The sequence below is a fragment of the Amphiprion ocellaris genome, chromosome 12 (assembly GCF_022539595.1).
Source record: "Amphiprion ocellaris isolate individual 3 ecotype Okinawa chromosome 12, ASM2253959v1, whole genome shotgun sequence".
In the NCBI taxonomy this organism is placed as follows: domain Eukaryota; kingdom Metazoa; phylum Chordata; class Actinopteri; family Pomacentridae; genus Amphiprion; species Amphiprion ocellaris.
This window is the reverse complement of record NC_072777.1, coordinates 26,158,031-26,176,547: the sequence shown is the minus strand read 5'-3', so window position 1 is coordinate 26,176,547 and position 18,517 is coordinate 26,158,031. Positions and strand designations below refer to the sequence as shown.

General features: G+C 39.1%; 1 protein-coding gene across 3 annotated transcripts in view; it reads right to left on the bottom strand.

Moving 5' to 3' along the window:
• Positions 1–18,517, bottom strand: part of LOC111572587 (metabotropic glutamate receptor 1) — a 45,299-nt gene that overhangs the window by 24,446 nt on the left and 2,336 nt on the right. For all 3 annotated transcript variants that reach the window (XM_023276317.3, XM_055015964.1, XM_055015963.1), the window contains exon 3: positions 16,086–16,335. In XM_023276317.3, coding sequence (XP_023132085.1) covers positions 16,086–16,335 — 250 coding nt within the window. The remainder of the gene's footprint in view (positions 1–16,085; positions 16,336–18,517) is intronic.

Sequence of the window (18,517 nt, the reverse complement as noted above, 5' to 3'; positions counted from 1 at the left end):
GTTGAAATGGTACTTCTCAGTGGATGTACAGGATGGACACAGGGTTAGGGTTAGGTCAGGGGATGACCCAACACCCTGTAGGGGTCTCATTGGCTGTTTCTGGAAACCAGTGAACCGGGTCATTAGACTGAGTTTTGAAATGGAGTTGGTCTAGCTTAGGTAAGAAATGACACCTTTTTAAGCTATTGTCATTTAATATTCTTAACAGTGCTTGTTGGTTTCTATGTAGATTAAAAACAGATGTTTATCACAGGAACATATACAGTAGCATTAGGGAACTTGCTTTCAGCCACTCTTAGTAATTGCTGAAATTGCTTCCAGGTGGTGGTTGCTGTTTGTCTGGAGAGGCAGTTGTTCAGGCCTACAGATGGAATCACTTTCTCGGTGCTGGGGTTTGGACTCAGCTTCTCCAGGACTCCTTTCTGATGGTAAAAGGTGGCTCCTGAAAAGCTATTAGCCTGGACCCTGTCATCCTGGAAGGTAGGAATGCATGATAGGTCTGAGTCTCTTACCACAGCTATGGGTTTAATGATTGCAACGGTCCAATCGTGTATATTCCTGGCTATTCTAGGGTGTGTATAGGGCTCCCAGCATGCAGACAGAGCAGGCGCCAGCGTTGGGTTTCCATGGCTCATGTTGTTAGAGTTAGGGTTAGGGAAGGGATTTTTTGGGGCTAGCATGATTCGGCTGATACATTTGGTCGTACAGAATGGGGTTTGTCCATGACACTGTCCGTTTCTTTAAATTTTTAACAACCTTTGCCACTGTGGAAAAGCCAAGTGGAATCCTCCTTGGATGACGTGCATGAAATTCATCTGCTACCTTTCGATATGTCCATCCTTCACATCCACTGAGAAGTACCAGTTCAACTCTTTCTTCTTTTGACAAAGTCATATTTAATCTGCAGAAGCAATAAAATACATAGTTGATGAGATTTCCTATGTGTCCAGACTTTAGGGACACCCTGTAGATTATGAACTGATCATGAAAGCATCATAACTATCAGACATGGACATTGCTTAAACTGCCAAAACAACACAAACAAAGTAGTTACCAATAAGGATAAAAGATTATTGTGCTCAGAAGGACCATCTTTTCACAACCAAGCTTCATCTAAATGACAAACGAGAAATTTCTACTGTAGTTTGATCCACAAAAATGTCTTTTATGTTTTGGAGGAAAATTTTTATCTGAAATGCAGCTGTTAATTATAGCATTCAAACGTAGTGAAGTACAAGTAAACTATTCCGATCTGTGCAGCAGAGTAGAAATATAAAACATCAAAAATACTCCAGTAAAGTCTCTCAAAAATGCATTGAACTACAGAACAAAAGTAAATGTTTTAGCCATTTTCAAGGCCTCCCTCTTTAACTTTCCATCACAGAACCTCTCAGGGGTAAATTTTTGTTTTCAGCTCCACTTATCTCCTTGCTGATCCCACAACATTTTTAATTAATTAGTAATGGAAACTGCTCTGGCGGTAGGAGAACTGTTTATGCAGGGTTTGCTCTCCTGAACACTCTCCTCCCTGCACATCTGCCTCCCTACTCTCCCATTCTCCTCCTTTTTCTGTTATATCCCTGGAGTTAAAACAGGAGTGGACGGTGGCCTGTTGGCTTCACGGCGGCAGCAGCAAAAAAGACTGTCTCTCGTGGCGACACAGAGGCCCAGGGAGTGCCGGGGAGCCTTTAAAAGCCTATCCAGGCTGCTTTTATTTATTCATCATGCCCCAGTTTGAGTTGGGAGATCAGTGTCCTCTACATTGACAGGGAACACTGCTGGGAAAAAATACTGTTGTTTTTTTTTTACTACCAGCGGATGTCAATTCACCGCTAAACCCCTCGACAAAGTCTCAGCATTAAATATCAGCAGCGGCACTGAGTGATGGATGACGGGATCCTATTATTAGTTGGTCGATTTAATGTGAAACCATTTTGTAAGGCTGAAGAAGTACACTGCTGCCACGTATTCTTACACTTTTTGAATGCATTCATGCTTTTTTTGTTTTGATTTATGTATTCTGCTTGCTTATTATTACAATATTAACAAAGATGAGATTCATTTTTGAGTTTCCTTAGATGTATATGTTTCACCGCTCTCCAAACTGTGTTGTATGACAATATTTAACAATTACTTCCAAATCAGTATTTTTCCAAAATAATAGTCATCTTTTAGTCTGTAAGATATTGGAAAACCATAAAGAATAACATGGTGACGTCTGTATACAAACAGTGCTAACAAAAATGTAAAAATGCATTGCTTTGTCTTGTTTTTTTTTTTTTTTTTTTTTTTTTTTGCTTTATGTTAACAAAAAGCAAAATGTATTAGTATATGGAGCAAAAAAGGCACCTCACACTACAAGAGGGAAATGATATGGTAGAAATTAACAGTTTTTATTTTGCCAGAAACACATATTGTCCTACAAATAGCTTGGCGCTCTCATAAAACGCATTTTTGTTTTTTTTGACGAGGAAAATGTGTACATTCTTGTAACTGTCCATAAGAAGAGAGAAATCCATAAGCAGCAGAGGTTTCTGTGTCGCAGAGAAACACACCTGGGAGGTACATCTAAAAGTAAAAGATTTAGTAGGTCACAACAATGAATTTTGGGGAATTCAACATGTGAACTACTTCTCCTCTTCCTCTACACGCTGCTCTGCCCAGCTGGAGATGGAAGTGGACACAATCCACCTCCTTTGCTGTAAGTGATGAAAAATGTTACATCACTATTGCTCAGAGCCTTGAAATCGTCTTCAAATTGCTTCCTTTATCTGAGTAACTGTTCGGAATCCAAGGTTCTTCAATTGACAGCGATACAAAACAGGAAAAACTGAAATCCTTGCTCTTTAGAGGCTGAAACCAGATACGTTTTGGGATTTTCGCATTGAAAGACTTAACCCTTTGAACCTCAAACCCATCAGTTGGTTTGAAAGGCATGTTATCACAAAACAAGAAGGCAAACTTACACCATTTATCAGAGCCAGAAACTGTAAAAGCAGAGAGAATTATTGGATATCAAACTTTCTGCCGATCCTTATTACTACGACTGCTAATATTAGTCATCTGTGGCATGTTGTTCCATTGGGAAAACCCAAATCAAAGCTTAAAATTGTTAAACTATTGTGATATTTCATCAAAATCAAAATGTCTCCATTAAAAAGTCACAAAAAACAAACTATTTAATTGATTTAAATTCTGTCAAAAACAAAAAAATCTGTGTTCCTCAGTGCTACCGTGAAGCTGTCAGGGACTCAACTACAAGGGACAGTCACCTGACAAAAATTCAAGGACCTTTCTTGGTTGTACTCGGCTGAACTGCAGGCAGTGTTTACACAAGACAGGTAGGTGACGAGTATAGAAACAAATGAAAATAACCAGTAAAAACTTGGAAAAATGGTGCACATATGATTTTTAGGTTTTTTGTAGAATTTTTTTGTAAAATTGCAGAAATTGAACTTTTTCCCATTATTTTGTGGCATTATAGCTGTGCTATCATGCACCAAAAAAAAGTATTTTTGAGTTCTGCCTACCTGCTGTTTCCATAGAGTAAAACCCACAGTGAGTAAAAAATGTCAAGAAACTACTTCACCGAAAAAATCGAGAGACTTAAGGCACAAATTTAAGTAGCAAAACTGCATTTTTCCAACAGTCACAATCGTTTTAATAATCGCTCTGTTGTTGCAACTCCTGGTGTGTGTTTTGAGTAGTTATGGTTCATTTGCAGCATGGATTTCCTTTGTGCATCCTGGTTACATCCATACACTTTGGTCCAATGCTTGCTGTCTGTACGAGAAAGCATCTCAGCTTCTGCTAATCAGGATGTGACAACTATGTCCAGATGCAAAGCCCGCGTGCTATTTTTGATCACTCCTATGTCATTCACCCATCCCCTCGCACATAGGGAACACAAGGCATCAATTGGAAAGAGGGAGATGTCCTTGACAATGTGTGGCTGCTTTCAATTAACATCAGAAGCGTGTTATAAATATTCAGATGCAGCTCATTGTGTTCCGTGGCTTAGTGGAACACAACCAGATGTAATCATGAATCCCGACTCAACTTGAATACACTTTCCTGAGCCATATGTGTGTGCGCTAAAAAGCACGGCTCCATTACCGAAACGGATGTCAACAGTGCGTCTTTGTCTTATAATTACCGTCTTTGTTACTGTTGCTGCTAGGAGGGATTTTTTCACATGTCAGCCATATTTTTGTGAGAGGGGACCATTGTGTTGTATTGTGCGGAGCCCCGCTGACAGACTGAATGACAGATCTGCAGTGAGACGATGGCATCAACTCCGTTATGAGGCCAAACAGAATCTCCATGGTGACTGGAGCACAAGCTGCACTCAAGTCTTTTCTTCTTGTGGGTACAGTAAATCCTGCTCTGCTGGCAAAAATAATATCAGGCTTGATTCATGCGTGACAAACCCCAGTCAACTCTCACTTAAACTTGCATGCAGACTGCTCTTCTGCTTTTTTTTTTTTTTTGTCCTGCTAACCCCTCCATCACCCCTTTGTCGATATCGAGTCTTTGCATTCATAACTAATGTATCACTATTAGTGCTCAGGATGCAGGAAAGAGAGATGTTTCTGGAGCATGAAGCTATCCTTAAAAAAACACACAAGAGGATTATAGATGATCTGGGAAAACTTTCTCATGCTTTTTGGCCTTCAGCATGTAAAGCAAAAGGGTTTTAATTCTATCTTTAAAACAATCACATTGAGTGATTAAATCTAAATAAATTACCCCTATCTTCCTTGATCTTGACATCCAGACTTTTCATAAATCTGAGTATATTTTTAAAGATCTGATTGAGGAGGATTTACAAAGGATTCAGTCTTAACCCCTCGAACGTCCACAGTTCTGGATGGCGAAGATGCCCATTTATTTTGGCACTACTTCCTGCGCCGTTGCCAGAGATAAGGTCTCTCTTTGCTCATGCCCCGCTATTTGCCAAACTGTTCGCGAGAAGAAGTCAATAGGCAGAATTCCACATCCTCCGCACTCTCCTTCCTGAGATGGGGAGGAGATGAAAGCCTTAGAGAAGACAGGAGGAAGACAAAAAAAGAAAACAGGCAGCTAAACGTGCCGTGCCACAACTCCTCTTTCTCCCTCGCCCTAAACATTTCATTTATTCAAGCTCGGAGCAAAACGCGAGTCCCGTCCTTATGGAGAACTGAATAGGACAGCTGAACGCCGGGAATCCATGCGACACACACAATATGGGTTCACAGCTTTCTTTGCACCTCAGCGCAGCCTCAAAAGACACAGTCATACCCTGTTAATGACTAGTGCCAAGCTATTACAGAGGCAGAGCTGCCACATTCCTGTGTCAGTGTCCATTTTGTCAAATAAAATAATGAAAAAAAAAACAAGAATGAGGCATTTAAAATGGGATCCAGACCAAAACTGTATGTGTAAGACAGGTACAGAAATGAGTGTTACATGTGGAAAAGCAGCTTATGCAAATGATGTTTAGTAATAACAGCATTCAAGCAGCATTAGAGGGAAAGAGAAAACGAGTGCTTCTAATTGCAAGAGAGCAAGCAGGCAAATGAGTAGGTGGATTCACTCGGCGCTGCCATTCAGAAAGTAGGTTTGTTGCCGGGGCTCAGACAGTAGAGGGGATGACAACAAAAGGCGCTGTACAGTAAATGTACATCCAGTGTTTTCAAACCACAGCTCAGCAGACAGACTCGAATTTCACGGCAATTTCTTTATATAATCGAGTAGGTGGAAATTAGCGTTCAGGATTCAGACTTTTTTCCTGTAAGAGTTGAAGTGCAAGAGAGTTTAATGGTGTTCGCTGCAGGGAAACCTTAGTTAAAACTGCCGGATAGTTTTATGATGCATTCCTGTCAGCTCACAGACATATTCTCACAACTGAAAAAAATTTTAAATCCACTTTATGAATAATTAAAACCTCACACTTGACTACTCTTTGGGATTATCTAAGATGGTTCTTATGGCTGCATTCTTTTGAGTGTTTCATCTTGGCTGTAATTTAACGACGTAAAAAACGAAGAAGGTTTATAATTTTTAGTAATTTGACAGCACAAGTATTAAGGATTTTTAAGATGATGCCATTTTACATGTTGCATTACACATATGGAATTGTGAGAATGCTCATTTCCCCTGAAGTCACAAATGACTGAACTTCCAGTGGTGATTACTGTGACTGGTTTGCATCAGATAGTGGCTCACTGAGCAATTTGCTGTTGATTACAGGTCTGAAAGACGTCTAAATAGCATCTTTTAGGCTAAAATTGGATTAAATTTTGTTCAAAAAGTGAAAACTTAGTAGGCTTCTAGATCAGGTCTAGGTTTTGTTTCAACATTTTTACATTTTTTAATAGCTACACTGCCGTTCAAAAGTTTGGGGCCACCCAGACAACGAAAACTCATGCTTTTATTCATGTGCTTACATAGTTGCACAAGGGTTTTCTAATCATCAATTAACCTTTCAACACGATTAGAACACAGGAGCAATGGTTGCTGGAAATGGGCCTCTGTACCCCCATGTAGATATTCCATTAAAAGTCTGCTGTTTCCAGCTAGAATAGTCATTTACCTTTCTAAGATTTGCATTTGTAACTGACCCCAAACTTTTGAACAGTAGAGTATATGTTAAACGTATATCATTTAAACAAATATATTCAATGTTTTTGTACAAATTTTGAATGGTTGAGCAACAAAGCAAACAACAGACCAGAGCAGAGATCGATGCTGCAAACATTGCTATTGATCAGACTCACACAAGAGGTCTATATTGCTTATGGTGAGAAGATGGAGAGACTATTGTTTCATGGAAGTCCACAGGTGCATACAAATAAGCTCACCATGGGAAACACTATGTGACAGGAATGTAATTAATATGCAGATGCAGATAAAGGGCATAAACATGCTTCTACATTTTTAAAAAAATGATGTTGACGTTATAGCGTTAGTACCTGTGCCATCTAGAAATGGAAATTCTAATTAGTTTAGCAGAATATATGGACTTGAGTTGCGCATCTGATTTACAGACAGTTGTTTGTGTGACTTATAAATGGAATGCAGAATTAAACGGCATGAAGCTGTCTATGTTAAAATGACCATCTTGTTTTAGGGCTATAGGATCCAAGGAATCTTAAGCAATTTCCTAAAGTTCAAGACAGTACCTAAAATGCATTGTTATATAACACATAGAACAGTGTTATTGTTAAGTACAACAAATTTACTGACCCCTCTATTCACCCCAATCTCCTCACTAATGAGTGTTCTGGCTGTACCTTTAATCCCAAGACCCAAGAAATCTTACCGAGATGCAAATCATTTCTTTTACCTTATCTGAAAATGTAAAACAGACACAAGATCAGTAATGAAAAACCAGCACAAGATGCCCCCAAATATGCTGAGCTTCCTTATCTGCTCCGGTTCTTTTATTGTCTCTATCAACATCTTCCATGATTCCTGTTTAATATTTTTCTCACCAGGTTACATTGAAATCAGGTCGACACACTTTTTGTTGTTGTTGCTGTTTATAAAGACTTTTAAAAAGATGACAATAAGCAAATATAAAATAATTAGGAACTAACTGATTGGTCTAAAAGTAGGATATAGTTAGCCGGATATATTCTGTCTATAGCAGTCATCTAACCCAACAACAATAACAACAACAATAATTAACAATAATCCACTTTTAGATCAGTTAATTTATCTTTTATGCTGTTTATCTCTGGTCATTTATATGTATTTAGGTTGTACATGTACATTACTGTTCAAAAGTTTGGGGTCATTTAGAAATGTCCTTATTTTTGAAAGAAAAGCAGTTTTTTTCCATTTAAGATCACATTAATGAATCAGAAATACAGTCTAGATATTGCTAATGTGGTAAATGACTCTGATTTTTAATGGAATATCTATATAGGGGTACAGAGCAACGTTTCCAGCAACCATCACTCCTGTGTTCTAATGGTACATTGTGTTAGTTAATCGTGCTGAAAGGCTACTTGATGATTAGAAAACCCTTGTGCAATTATGTTAGCACATGAACAAAAGTGTGAGTTTTCATGGAAAGCATGAAATAGTCTGGGAATGGTCTTTTGAACCGTAGTGTATGTAATACTGTTTGGCCCAAAACCATGCTTCATCTCACCTTGAAATGGCTGTATCATGGAGAAATGGCAATTCAAATTATTTTAGCACAACATACAGACTTTAGTTGCAATTCTTACATATTTTCAGTTGTTTGTGAGATATAAAAAATATATAAGATAGAAACTACTTGGTCTAAAATGATCTATACCCGAACCAGAGCTTTACAACAATTACGACATTGATGCTGAAATCCGGTCTATTAGTCAGTGAGTGATGTTATGTACATTTTGCACCAATTGTATGTTTTACTTATGTCTTTAAAAAAAAATATAGAATTAGTTGTATGATTTCTGATGGATGAAAAATTTAAAAAATTCGTGGTCCACAATGTTCGATTTGTAGTAGGATCACAATCATGTGTTCGTCAGCAGGCAGCTGACGTAGCGTTCACTTGTAGTTACAGTGACGCTGTGCTGCTACTTTGCAATGATACAGAAATCTTTAACAAATCCGTGGATCCAGACTATAAACTGCTTCACTGCCAAAATCAAATCAACTGGTTCTTGTGTCATTTCCGATCTTCCCTAAAAATTTCAGCAAAATCCGTTAGTCCGTTTTTGAGTAATGTTGCTTACAGACAAACAGACAGACAGACAAACCAACACCGATCGTCACATAACTCCACGGCGTTTCTTGGCAGAGTAAAAATAGAATTAGGTGCAAAGCATAAATATGATGATAGTGATGTTTCCAAGATGCACTGCTGCTACTTGGTGATATAAAAATATTTTTTAGTGCAGCTTTAATGTCAAAGACAGCAGATTTATGGACACATCCATCTGCCCCAACCTCCTCCCTATTAGGTGTAAAAAAGTACAAGAAGGCCTTGTCTGGTTATCATAAACATAGATTTGAACAACTGCTGTCATTTTCACTATAAGGACAAACCTAAGAAACATTTCTCAGCCTGCTAAAAAGCATATCATCCCTCACCTTATCTGAAAATGCAAAAACCCCCAAACTAGACCAGACATGAGATCAGTGATGATAAACCAACACAAGATGCTCCCGACTACGCTTTGCTTCCTTATCTCACCCCCTTTCTCTCTGTCTCTATCAAGATCTCTGTTCAATATGTTCTCATCAGATTACTCTGCAGGAGTCTCCACCTTCACCTGTGCACACAGCAACAGGAACGCACAGCCAAAGAATTCAGATTTTTCCATCTCCGACCAATTTACGGCAGAACTGAATGACTCCCCTTAGCTGCTGCGGCAACCAGCTTCCAGCGCCGTCACACAATCATTTCTGAAATACTAAGGTTAAATCAATACATCTCTCGTGCCTCATGTTTTATTCCATCTAATGCCTCTGCATAGCGTTTGTTCATCCGATGGAAAAGAATCACTTTGAAATGTACTTGAACACAACAAGAAGACGTCTTCTTGATTGGAGTAAAAATGAATAATCTGTGTTGGCAGTCTGTATCTGCAGCATGCATTAAATAAATATTATCTCCTGATACGCGCCAGGACATGTGTGTATGCCTACAGTCGCGCAGTAATGGAGGCAGCTGACTGGCAGAAATCATGATTGGCAAACAGAGAGAGGGAAAGACAAGAGACCGTCCGACTGACGGTACCAGAGCAGAGTGGATGTAAAGTGTTGAAGTGATGCAGAGAGGGATGAAGTGGGTCGAGCACGCTGCCACACCTGGCCCTTGTCTGAAGAGCAGTTTAGCTGAACAGAAAAACAAAGGCTGGCAGATTCAAAGCTCTCTGCGTGCCTACTAGCCACGGCCATACAGTGTTTTCGTCTGCCCCTGTGGTGTTCCATGAGGAGGAAAAACCATAACGCCCCCTGCTCTTGGATGTTCCAGACCGTTCTGTGCGCTAATCTACCTCTTGTACTGTTTGTTTTGTTTGTGCCGAGTAAAGTGCAGTTAAATGGGGCGATGATAAGGGTGGTTTCTGCGTATTTTTTGCTCCTGTTACATTTTTTTTCCTCAGTGCGGGCTCATTTTTCACTGCAATACAGTTATAGATAATAACAACTCAGATCATTTCCAATAGCTGAAATCCTGACAAAAGTCGTAGCAGAAATCACGGCACGATAGAATGTGGCCATGAAATATAGATTTACCCACAAGCAACATGACCTTGCTCAGAGCACAGGCATGAGTTATGCATGTGGATGTTATGTACGGATACCGACTCATGTGACCTAAATATGTAGCGGGCAGTGAGAATTAGTGGGACTTGGAAACACCTCCACAATTTAATCAATTGTTTCTTGTATGATTTCCGACGGATAAGTCCTGATAAATCCGCAGTGGACGTTTTGTGGTAGGATCGCAATCATGTGATCATTAGCAAGCAGCTGATGTCGTGTTCACTTGTTGTCATAGTTACAGTGACGCCGTGCCGCTATCTCGTAATGATACAGAAATCTTTAACAAATCCGTGGATCCAGACTATAAGCTGCATCACTGCCAAAGTCTAATCACTTGGTCCTTGTGTCATTTCTGACCTTCCCTGAAAATTTCATCCAAATCTGATTTTGACAAACCTTGGACGGATAATGTACTCTGACTGCTCCTGTTATTGTTTCATGCTCTGATATGTTTAAGCCGGTCGGATCGTCAGCTTCATATAATAGCTTTTTCAAGGTGATATCAACTTTTATTTTCTCACCGATTGTTTTCAGTTGACTCATACAAGACGCAGTGAAACGATTAGATTTAACTCAATTACCTTTTCCAATATGTTTGTAATCCAGAGCGCCGAAGTGAAATTGTGGTGTCACATAGTAAGTGGTTTTGTTTTGTTTGTATTAAAAAAAACCACAGATATTATTGATATTATTGATCCCTGTGTAAACGCTGCACTAAATGAAGTAGTAAAAGCTACAGCACTGACTTATTAATACCTTTAAAGGTGATACTGTGACATGTTTATTTACACAACCAGCAAACACAGAGCAACATTAGCAGTCATTTACCATGTTTCTGTCGTATATGTTCACCACCTAGTTGTTAACTGTCTGTCAGCTGTTTGATGCAAGGCAGGAAGTGTAAAGAGGTTTTTGAAGCTTTTTCACTGAAAACAGTTCCGACTGCAAAAGCGATGAGAGTGAAATGAAATTGCACATTTGCAGGCTGTAAAACTAAACCAGTGAGACATTAAACCAGGGGTGTCAAATATGTGGCCCGCGGGCCAAAACCGGCCCGCCAGAGGGTCTAATCTGGCCTGCAGGATGACTTTGTAAAGTGTAAAAATTACAGAGAAGACATAAATGGCAATTTGTAAATCTATAAATTTAAAATAATTCCTAGACCATGAAAAGTTGTTTTGATCATAAAGTAAAATACTATATAGTTTACTATTTGTAATTTTGCGTCTCATTTTAATCGTATTTCGTGGGGTTTTTTTTGCTTTTTTTTGTGACTTCTATCGTTTGTCTCACGTCCATGTCGGTCTGTTTTCTCGTTTTTATCATTTTATGTTTCCTTTTTGTCTTGCTTATGTTTTTTGTCTCATTTTTGTCATTTTGTGTTTTTGCTTTATTTATTGTTTTGTGTATTGTTTTTGTCATTTGTTTCACGCATTTGTCAAATTTTTTGTCTCATTCTAACTTCTTTGTCTAATTTTTCGTCTCTTTTTTGTTTTGTTCTGGGTCGTTTCTCTCATTTTTTGTCATTTTGTTTCTCGCTTTTGCCATTTTGTCTCATTTTTGCAATATTTTGTCTTGTTTTTGTCTTTTTTTTAAAAGTAAAACACAGTATCATTCAGTTTCAGATACCTGTGACTAAATGTTTCGTGTCTTTGTAGATACTCTGTAATCTTCTGCAAGTTGTAATTTGTAAATGATAAATTGAGGCATAATGTTGATATTGAATGTATTTTTCTTAACAAATTTCAGTTTGTTTATAATGTTTTGTAAAAAGATAGTTCCTTAAATGTGCCAGAAGGTACTTTTTTCCACTAAAACAAAGGAAGAATTTGGAGTTGTCATTATTTATAGGTTATTATGTTATGATTTTACTAGTCTGGTCCACTTGAGATCAAATTGGGCTGAATGTGGCCCCTGAACTAAAATGAGTTTGTCACCCCTGCATTAAACAGTTCGTAGGAGTTCACAGCTATGAGGGACATGCTTTCACAAGCAGTGCTAATGCAAAAAATATGTAAATGACAGCAGCAAAATCACCAAAAAGACTGAACCTGATGTGCCAGATGGTTCGTTACACTGAACCATCTGAGAAGTCATACTGTAAAAACTGTTTGGAAAAAAGGGCAGGCATGTTCAATAAATTTTTGGCAGGTTGTTGGGCGAGCCATTCGTCTATTACTGCCAATTAAGAAGTAACGGACAAGCAAACCACGGACTCAACATAGTTTATCATAGCACCTAAAACACGCCTACAGATGCCAGTAGTTCCTCTGACAAACTGCCACAAGCACACAGCTTGAAGCTCGGTAGATAGTTTCTCTTGTTATCTGGTGAGAATCTAGCAGCCTCGCATGGTAACATGAGGCTTCTTTGCAATGCTTGAACCTCCGTGCAACAGTTTAAATACAAGACTTTGTTTCCAAAATCCTTCCGACCATCTGTAGCTCTGCGTGCACACAAATGTAAATCCCCAAACACTCTTATGGAAGCATTTTTTTTCAGAAGTGAAAGCATAAATGAAGAAAACAAGCTCCCTCCTGATGAGCTAATACCTGTCGGCCAGCTTCATTCACGCACATGGCTTGGCATCTGTCTCGGCCCAGACTTGCTCTGTCATTTTTTCACACACTCCTTCTCTCCCTCTCTCTTTTCCTGTGACCCAGAAGCATTACTTCCGCCCATAGAGACTTTCACAAAAGCTAAAAAAAGACACACTTTCCCATCTCCTATGGAGGAAAGGAAAAAAAAAGTAGAGATATGTGGAGGAACGTAGCCGATCCCAGAGTGTCCTCATAATAGTTAATTTAAAAGCAAAAGAAAGAGTGCCATCACCTGCTTAGAACCTAAATATGCATGTATGCATTGAATATATCACATTCAACATAAACACAGGCTGCTGGTAAGAGCAGCACTTAACAGCTCTTCATTTCTACCCCTGGGAGATATTACGGGAAATAGGAAAGGCTTCTTCGAGGATAATGGCGATGACAAGAAGTGCCAGCCAACACAAGAGGCGTTGATCAGACCAGCTGTAGATGTGCGTGTTAAGTACGTGTAAGAAAACCAGATTGACTCACTGGGAGATTTTATGTAACGCAACAAGGAGTCCTAATTCACATCTTAAAGGCAGCTTAAAGTTTGAAAGCATGAAGCTGCATTGGTGTGATTTCTAGCTGATCACACCTTCATTGCATGGAATTCCTCTCTTGCTCTCACATTTACTGGTTCAATCTACCTAGATTTATATTAAACACAGGCAAGAATGCCTCAAAATATTTACCTTCTAAAAAAAAACATAAAAAGATGAAAACAAATATTGTGTTTGTCTGTATTTTTAACAATTTACATTTCCCTGCTTTGTACATGGTTCTCAAGCCACACGGTGCCTATATGAGGATTATGAGTGACAGTGATAATGGGATATGTGCAATAGTGTTAAAAGGGACAGGTACAGGGTAATTGTGTGTAATGCAGACAGGGATATTTGCAATAGTGTTTAAGAGAAATGTGCAAAATTGTCATGTGCAAGAGTGACAATGGGAAATGTGCAATGCAATTATGTGTAATAGTGTCAGATGGATATATGTAGTGGAATCTTATATTATCGTGATAGAGGGATAAGTGTAGTATAGCAATGTGCAATAGCAACAAAGAGATATTTGCGATATAATCATGTGTAAATGTTAATTAATTATTGCTTGCTTTTGTCTGTTGTGTGCACTATGTGTTATCGCTTGTTGTTTGTTTTTCTTTTTTGAACATCTTTGTTCAGTTATGCTATTATGCTATTTGTAATTTCTTTATTTATGATCTGACAATGGGACACAAGATGGAAATTAGCCCTACGGCTACAATCTCTCGTATTTACGTGGAAATGCACATTAATGCAAACTGTCCCATTTTAAAAATAAAATAAACATAACATATGGAAGTCTTTAAAAGTTGGTTGCTAGGTTCATTTCACCATTTTTGGCAAAGGTTGTTCAAGTAGGGATTGGACAACAGTGAAAGGAGGGTAAGGAGGAACAAGCTTCCCCTATGCAGATCCCTATGGGATCTGTCGCCATTTCTTTAAAAGAAATACAAATTTTATGCCTTTGCATTTAATCAAGTTACGTGTATTTCAGCTCCAGTAGAGACTGACACCAGAAACGTCTTCAATCGTACAATTACAAACTCAAAAGTGAGATTTAAATAGCAAATGAGTATTTCTAATGACAAACTCAATGGGGGGAATTTATGAGACAACTGGAACACACACATTTCTCTGCATCAGCGTATTTTTTAACATGCGTTCTTAAGGGGCACTGAAATGCAAAACAGTCTACGTTATGATAATCTGAACATGGATTTATTGTCTGGAGCATTTTTCTCATTATTTTCAGATTATGCATTACCAAGAATTCTTGAACATAGAATTCACTAAAAAGCTCATGAGTTTAAATGACAAAATGACATCTCACATGCATTCAAAATCCTATTGCTCACTTTTAAGGTCTTAAGCAGCCTTGTTCCTGAATAAATCTCTGATTCATTGATGTGTTAAAAACCCCATCTATTGCTGAGATCTGCAGATGGAGCCTTACTGGTTATCCCCAGGTCACAGTGTGTGATTAATCAGGATTTTGCTATCAGAGCTCCAACACTCCCAGGTCACTAAATCTCTAAGGTTTCCTTTAAACCTCTTCGTAAAACTTCTTTCGCGAAAGCTTCTTTAGCTGTCTGATGTATGTTTTTATTTACTTGAACTCATTCATTGTGCTCATTTGGCATACTCTGCACCCACATCCGTTGGTGGTATTCACATTTAATCTGCCTAATTTGGTCATATTTTTACATTTTTGTTCAAGAAAGGTGCATTACAAATCAAGTTTACTACCATCATTACCATGATTTTACTCTACCGGCTTTTCACAGATTCTCACAGCTCTTCTTTGCAAAAAAACACAGGTCCTAATCTGTGAAATGTTAACAGACTGCAGGCCAAACGCACAATAATGATGGAAGCTACTGCCAGTGGCCTTCTTTCAGTGTTGTGCACGTCTCCAGCGAACACTGCCTGATTAGCCTACAAGCTTTAGTCATCCTTAGCTGTCTCATTAATGTCCTTCTCAGGGAACATACAGCTGACAACTGGCCTGCAACAGACAGGTGCCAAAATGAAACACAAAAAAACCCCTCATCCCCCTCTCTGCGACGATGTGAGGAAAAGATATCACATGAATGAACTGAAAAGTGGCATCAAGTATGTTGTGACTTTTATTGACAACTGTGAATGTTCCTCGAGGATGATTTTCATGGTGTAATATGACACTGTATAAGTGTGCGAGACGGCTCTACTTGGCCTTTTCTAATGACTAAGATTATGGCTGCAGTCAGTCACTGTCACTCAGGACTGACTAACAGACAGAGAAAGGAATGTGGAGATGGAGGTGTAAGCACAAAAGGCGACATGTTTAGGATTCAAGTTGATTCAGTATGATCTTCTTTTTGTGTGCTTGTATTTGAAGGCTAAATGCGAGATGACTGCCTTCGAAAAACAATTAAGGCACGGCACAAGAGGGGACAGAACGAACTTGAGGCATTGTTTGCTTCTCTACTTCTGCATTTGTGACAGTAATACCAATTATTCATTGCTGGAGAACATTTCTATTCAGCGCTACTGGAATGCGGTCTAATTCTTCTCGGTTGCCTTGGCGATGTGCACATCAGGAAGACAACACAGCATCTCGCTGGCTTCCAGAGAGGAAGAAAAAAGAGGAAGATAGAAAGAGAGAGAGATGCTCTGAACTTTGAATTAAAAGGTTTGGGAAAAACAACAACATCCATACCTGCCAATGAGGAGAAACTCTCCGAACACACCCAGTCGCCTCATGGCCATCAGGAGACCTCGGACGGTCATGCCTTCGCAGAAACACACCACCACGCGAGCTTTGGGGAGACGTTCCCGTAATTTCCTCAAAAGGCGATCAAAGTGTTTCTCCCCCGCGTTACTGTAGATCTTGTCCGAGTGGGCAATACATAAACCTTCTTGAGAGGCCAACTCTTTGAAGGCCTCCATGCCACTCTCCCCATAGTTTCCTATAGATGATGAAAAAAGAAAAGCAATAGATATTATATATTTCAGTTGTCTTTTAATTAGCCTTTCTGTATATGGATAACAGGGCGTTATAATCTGATTGGAACACAATCAACATCTAAGCATTACATGCCTTGTTACTCGCAAAAAAACACATTGACATTATTAAATAGCACGAGTAATTGCTTTCAACCGTACATCTCTAATTATTCCACTGATGGACAATCCATGTTATGCTTAAAGCACATCCCCCCAGCGGCTGTTCGCTGCATCAAGCCCCCGACTGAACCAAGGCTCTGATCCACTGATAATGAGTGTCGGAGAGTTTGCTGGCTACTGATTGCAATCAAAGCCACGAGGGGTGAAGATAGCTCTCCCTGTTTTCACCACACGGCATCCCAATCAAGAGCGCGGCAAAGCGGTTTGACTCTAAATCTTCTATTTCCACATGGACGCCAGCGTTTTAAGTAATGTGTCTGGATTGTTGATGAAGCCCACCACTTTTGCTGGAGCTGGATTACACAGACAATCCAGTCGCTTGAACACGTGTTTGTGTTTCAGTGTGTAGATATATATATATATATATATATATATATATATATATATATATATATATATATATATATATATATATATATATATATATATATATATATATATATATATAAAAATCAGAAAACATTTGTTGTGCTTGATAAAAGGCCATGTTCTTGAGGACCTGGCTGTATAGAGCAAGGAAGAAGACAGCAGCTGAAATAGGCATCACTGTAATGCATTTACTGTGGCACACAATGGGCCCATGTGTTGGTTTTCCAATAGTCCTTTGATGATATTTTCAATTGCCTCGTTTCATTCTCCCACTGGTAAATGGAAATAATGATATCCAATTATTTTACTCCTTCCATCTCGGCTGCGAGATGGGTGGGTGGTGGTGCATTAGCTGACAGCCCGTTTGACAATGACCACCAAAAAAAAAAAAAACCACAAACCACTCCGAGCATTCCAAGCAGACAGATGATAATCGGAACAGGTAATTTATGCAATTTTCGCAGCCCTAGCTGTTGCTACGGGCAACAAGCTGCATTTATAACTTGTCTAAGGTGGCGGAGAGTGAAAACTCATGAGCTTAAGCCAGTCATGATCACAATTTCAGAGATAACTAAAGACAGAAGGAAACAAACAAGCAAATTTACATATGACTCCTCAAAGGTCAGAGGAAGGGCTGCAACAGGCAAATAATGATGTTAAGTCTTAGAAACATTCAGAGTGGCTCTGAGCTGTTTCTTGTTTTGCTATTTAGTGTAAGGATTTATATTTGAATGCAAAAATGCATGTGAAGTTTTAAAAGGTTTCCTGCTTCTATCACTGCAACCTATTGATTAACTGATGCTGCTTGCAAACACCCTCCCCTGACTAGTCTGTCATCACTTTTAAATTATGACTCCAGTCCCAGAGGACGCTTGTGTAGGCATATGTTCAAGATCAGACAGCTGACGCCACCTAGTTCTGCCTCCAGGTACTACACCTCCCCAACTCCCCATCTTCATCTAACTGATAGCAACCTGTGTCAAATCCCATCTCCAATACCTGACTATAATAGGACTTTCCAAAGATGTTTTACACTCCCCATGAGTCTGCAGCTCCTCAGGGAAGGGGATCCTGGGTAATGTAGCCTGTCAGTCATAATTTGGGTGCACATCACTGACTGTGTTTCACCGAGACTGTAATGAAAAGCCGTGGACATAATTCATGTCGCAATAATTACTTAGTCCCCCGTTTCTCCCCTTTTACCTCCAGTCTCCGCCCTCTCGAGAAGAAAGTGAGCCCGTCATGGTGTGAAAATACTAAACTTCCTGAGAAGATATCCATTTTAATTAACAGTAATGTCATTTTAGGTTCATCCACCTCACTAAACCATGCAAGTAATTTAACATTTCCAAATGAACACCTACAATTTTAATGTTAAAATGATTCCTGGTGTGTTCGGCTAGATATTGACTTTTAAAACTTGCTATGACGACTTTGACCGTAGAACCAAGAAACTTTAGCTTCAGTTCCACATATTAAAGACTAATGTAACAAGGTAGAGAAAAGATCATTTCTCAAGAAATCAAAGCCCCAGACCACCCAGTGCTTACTGAATATACGACCCCATTCCTCAGTGCTTGTTATTGAAAGAGAGAT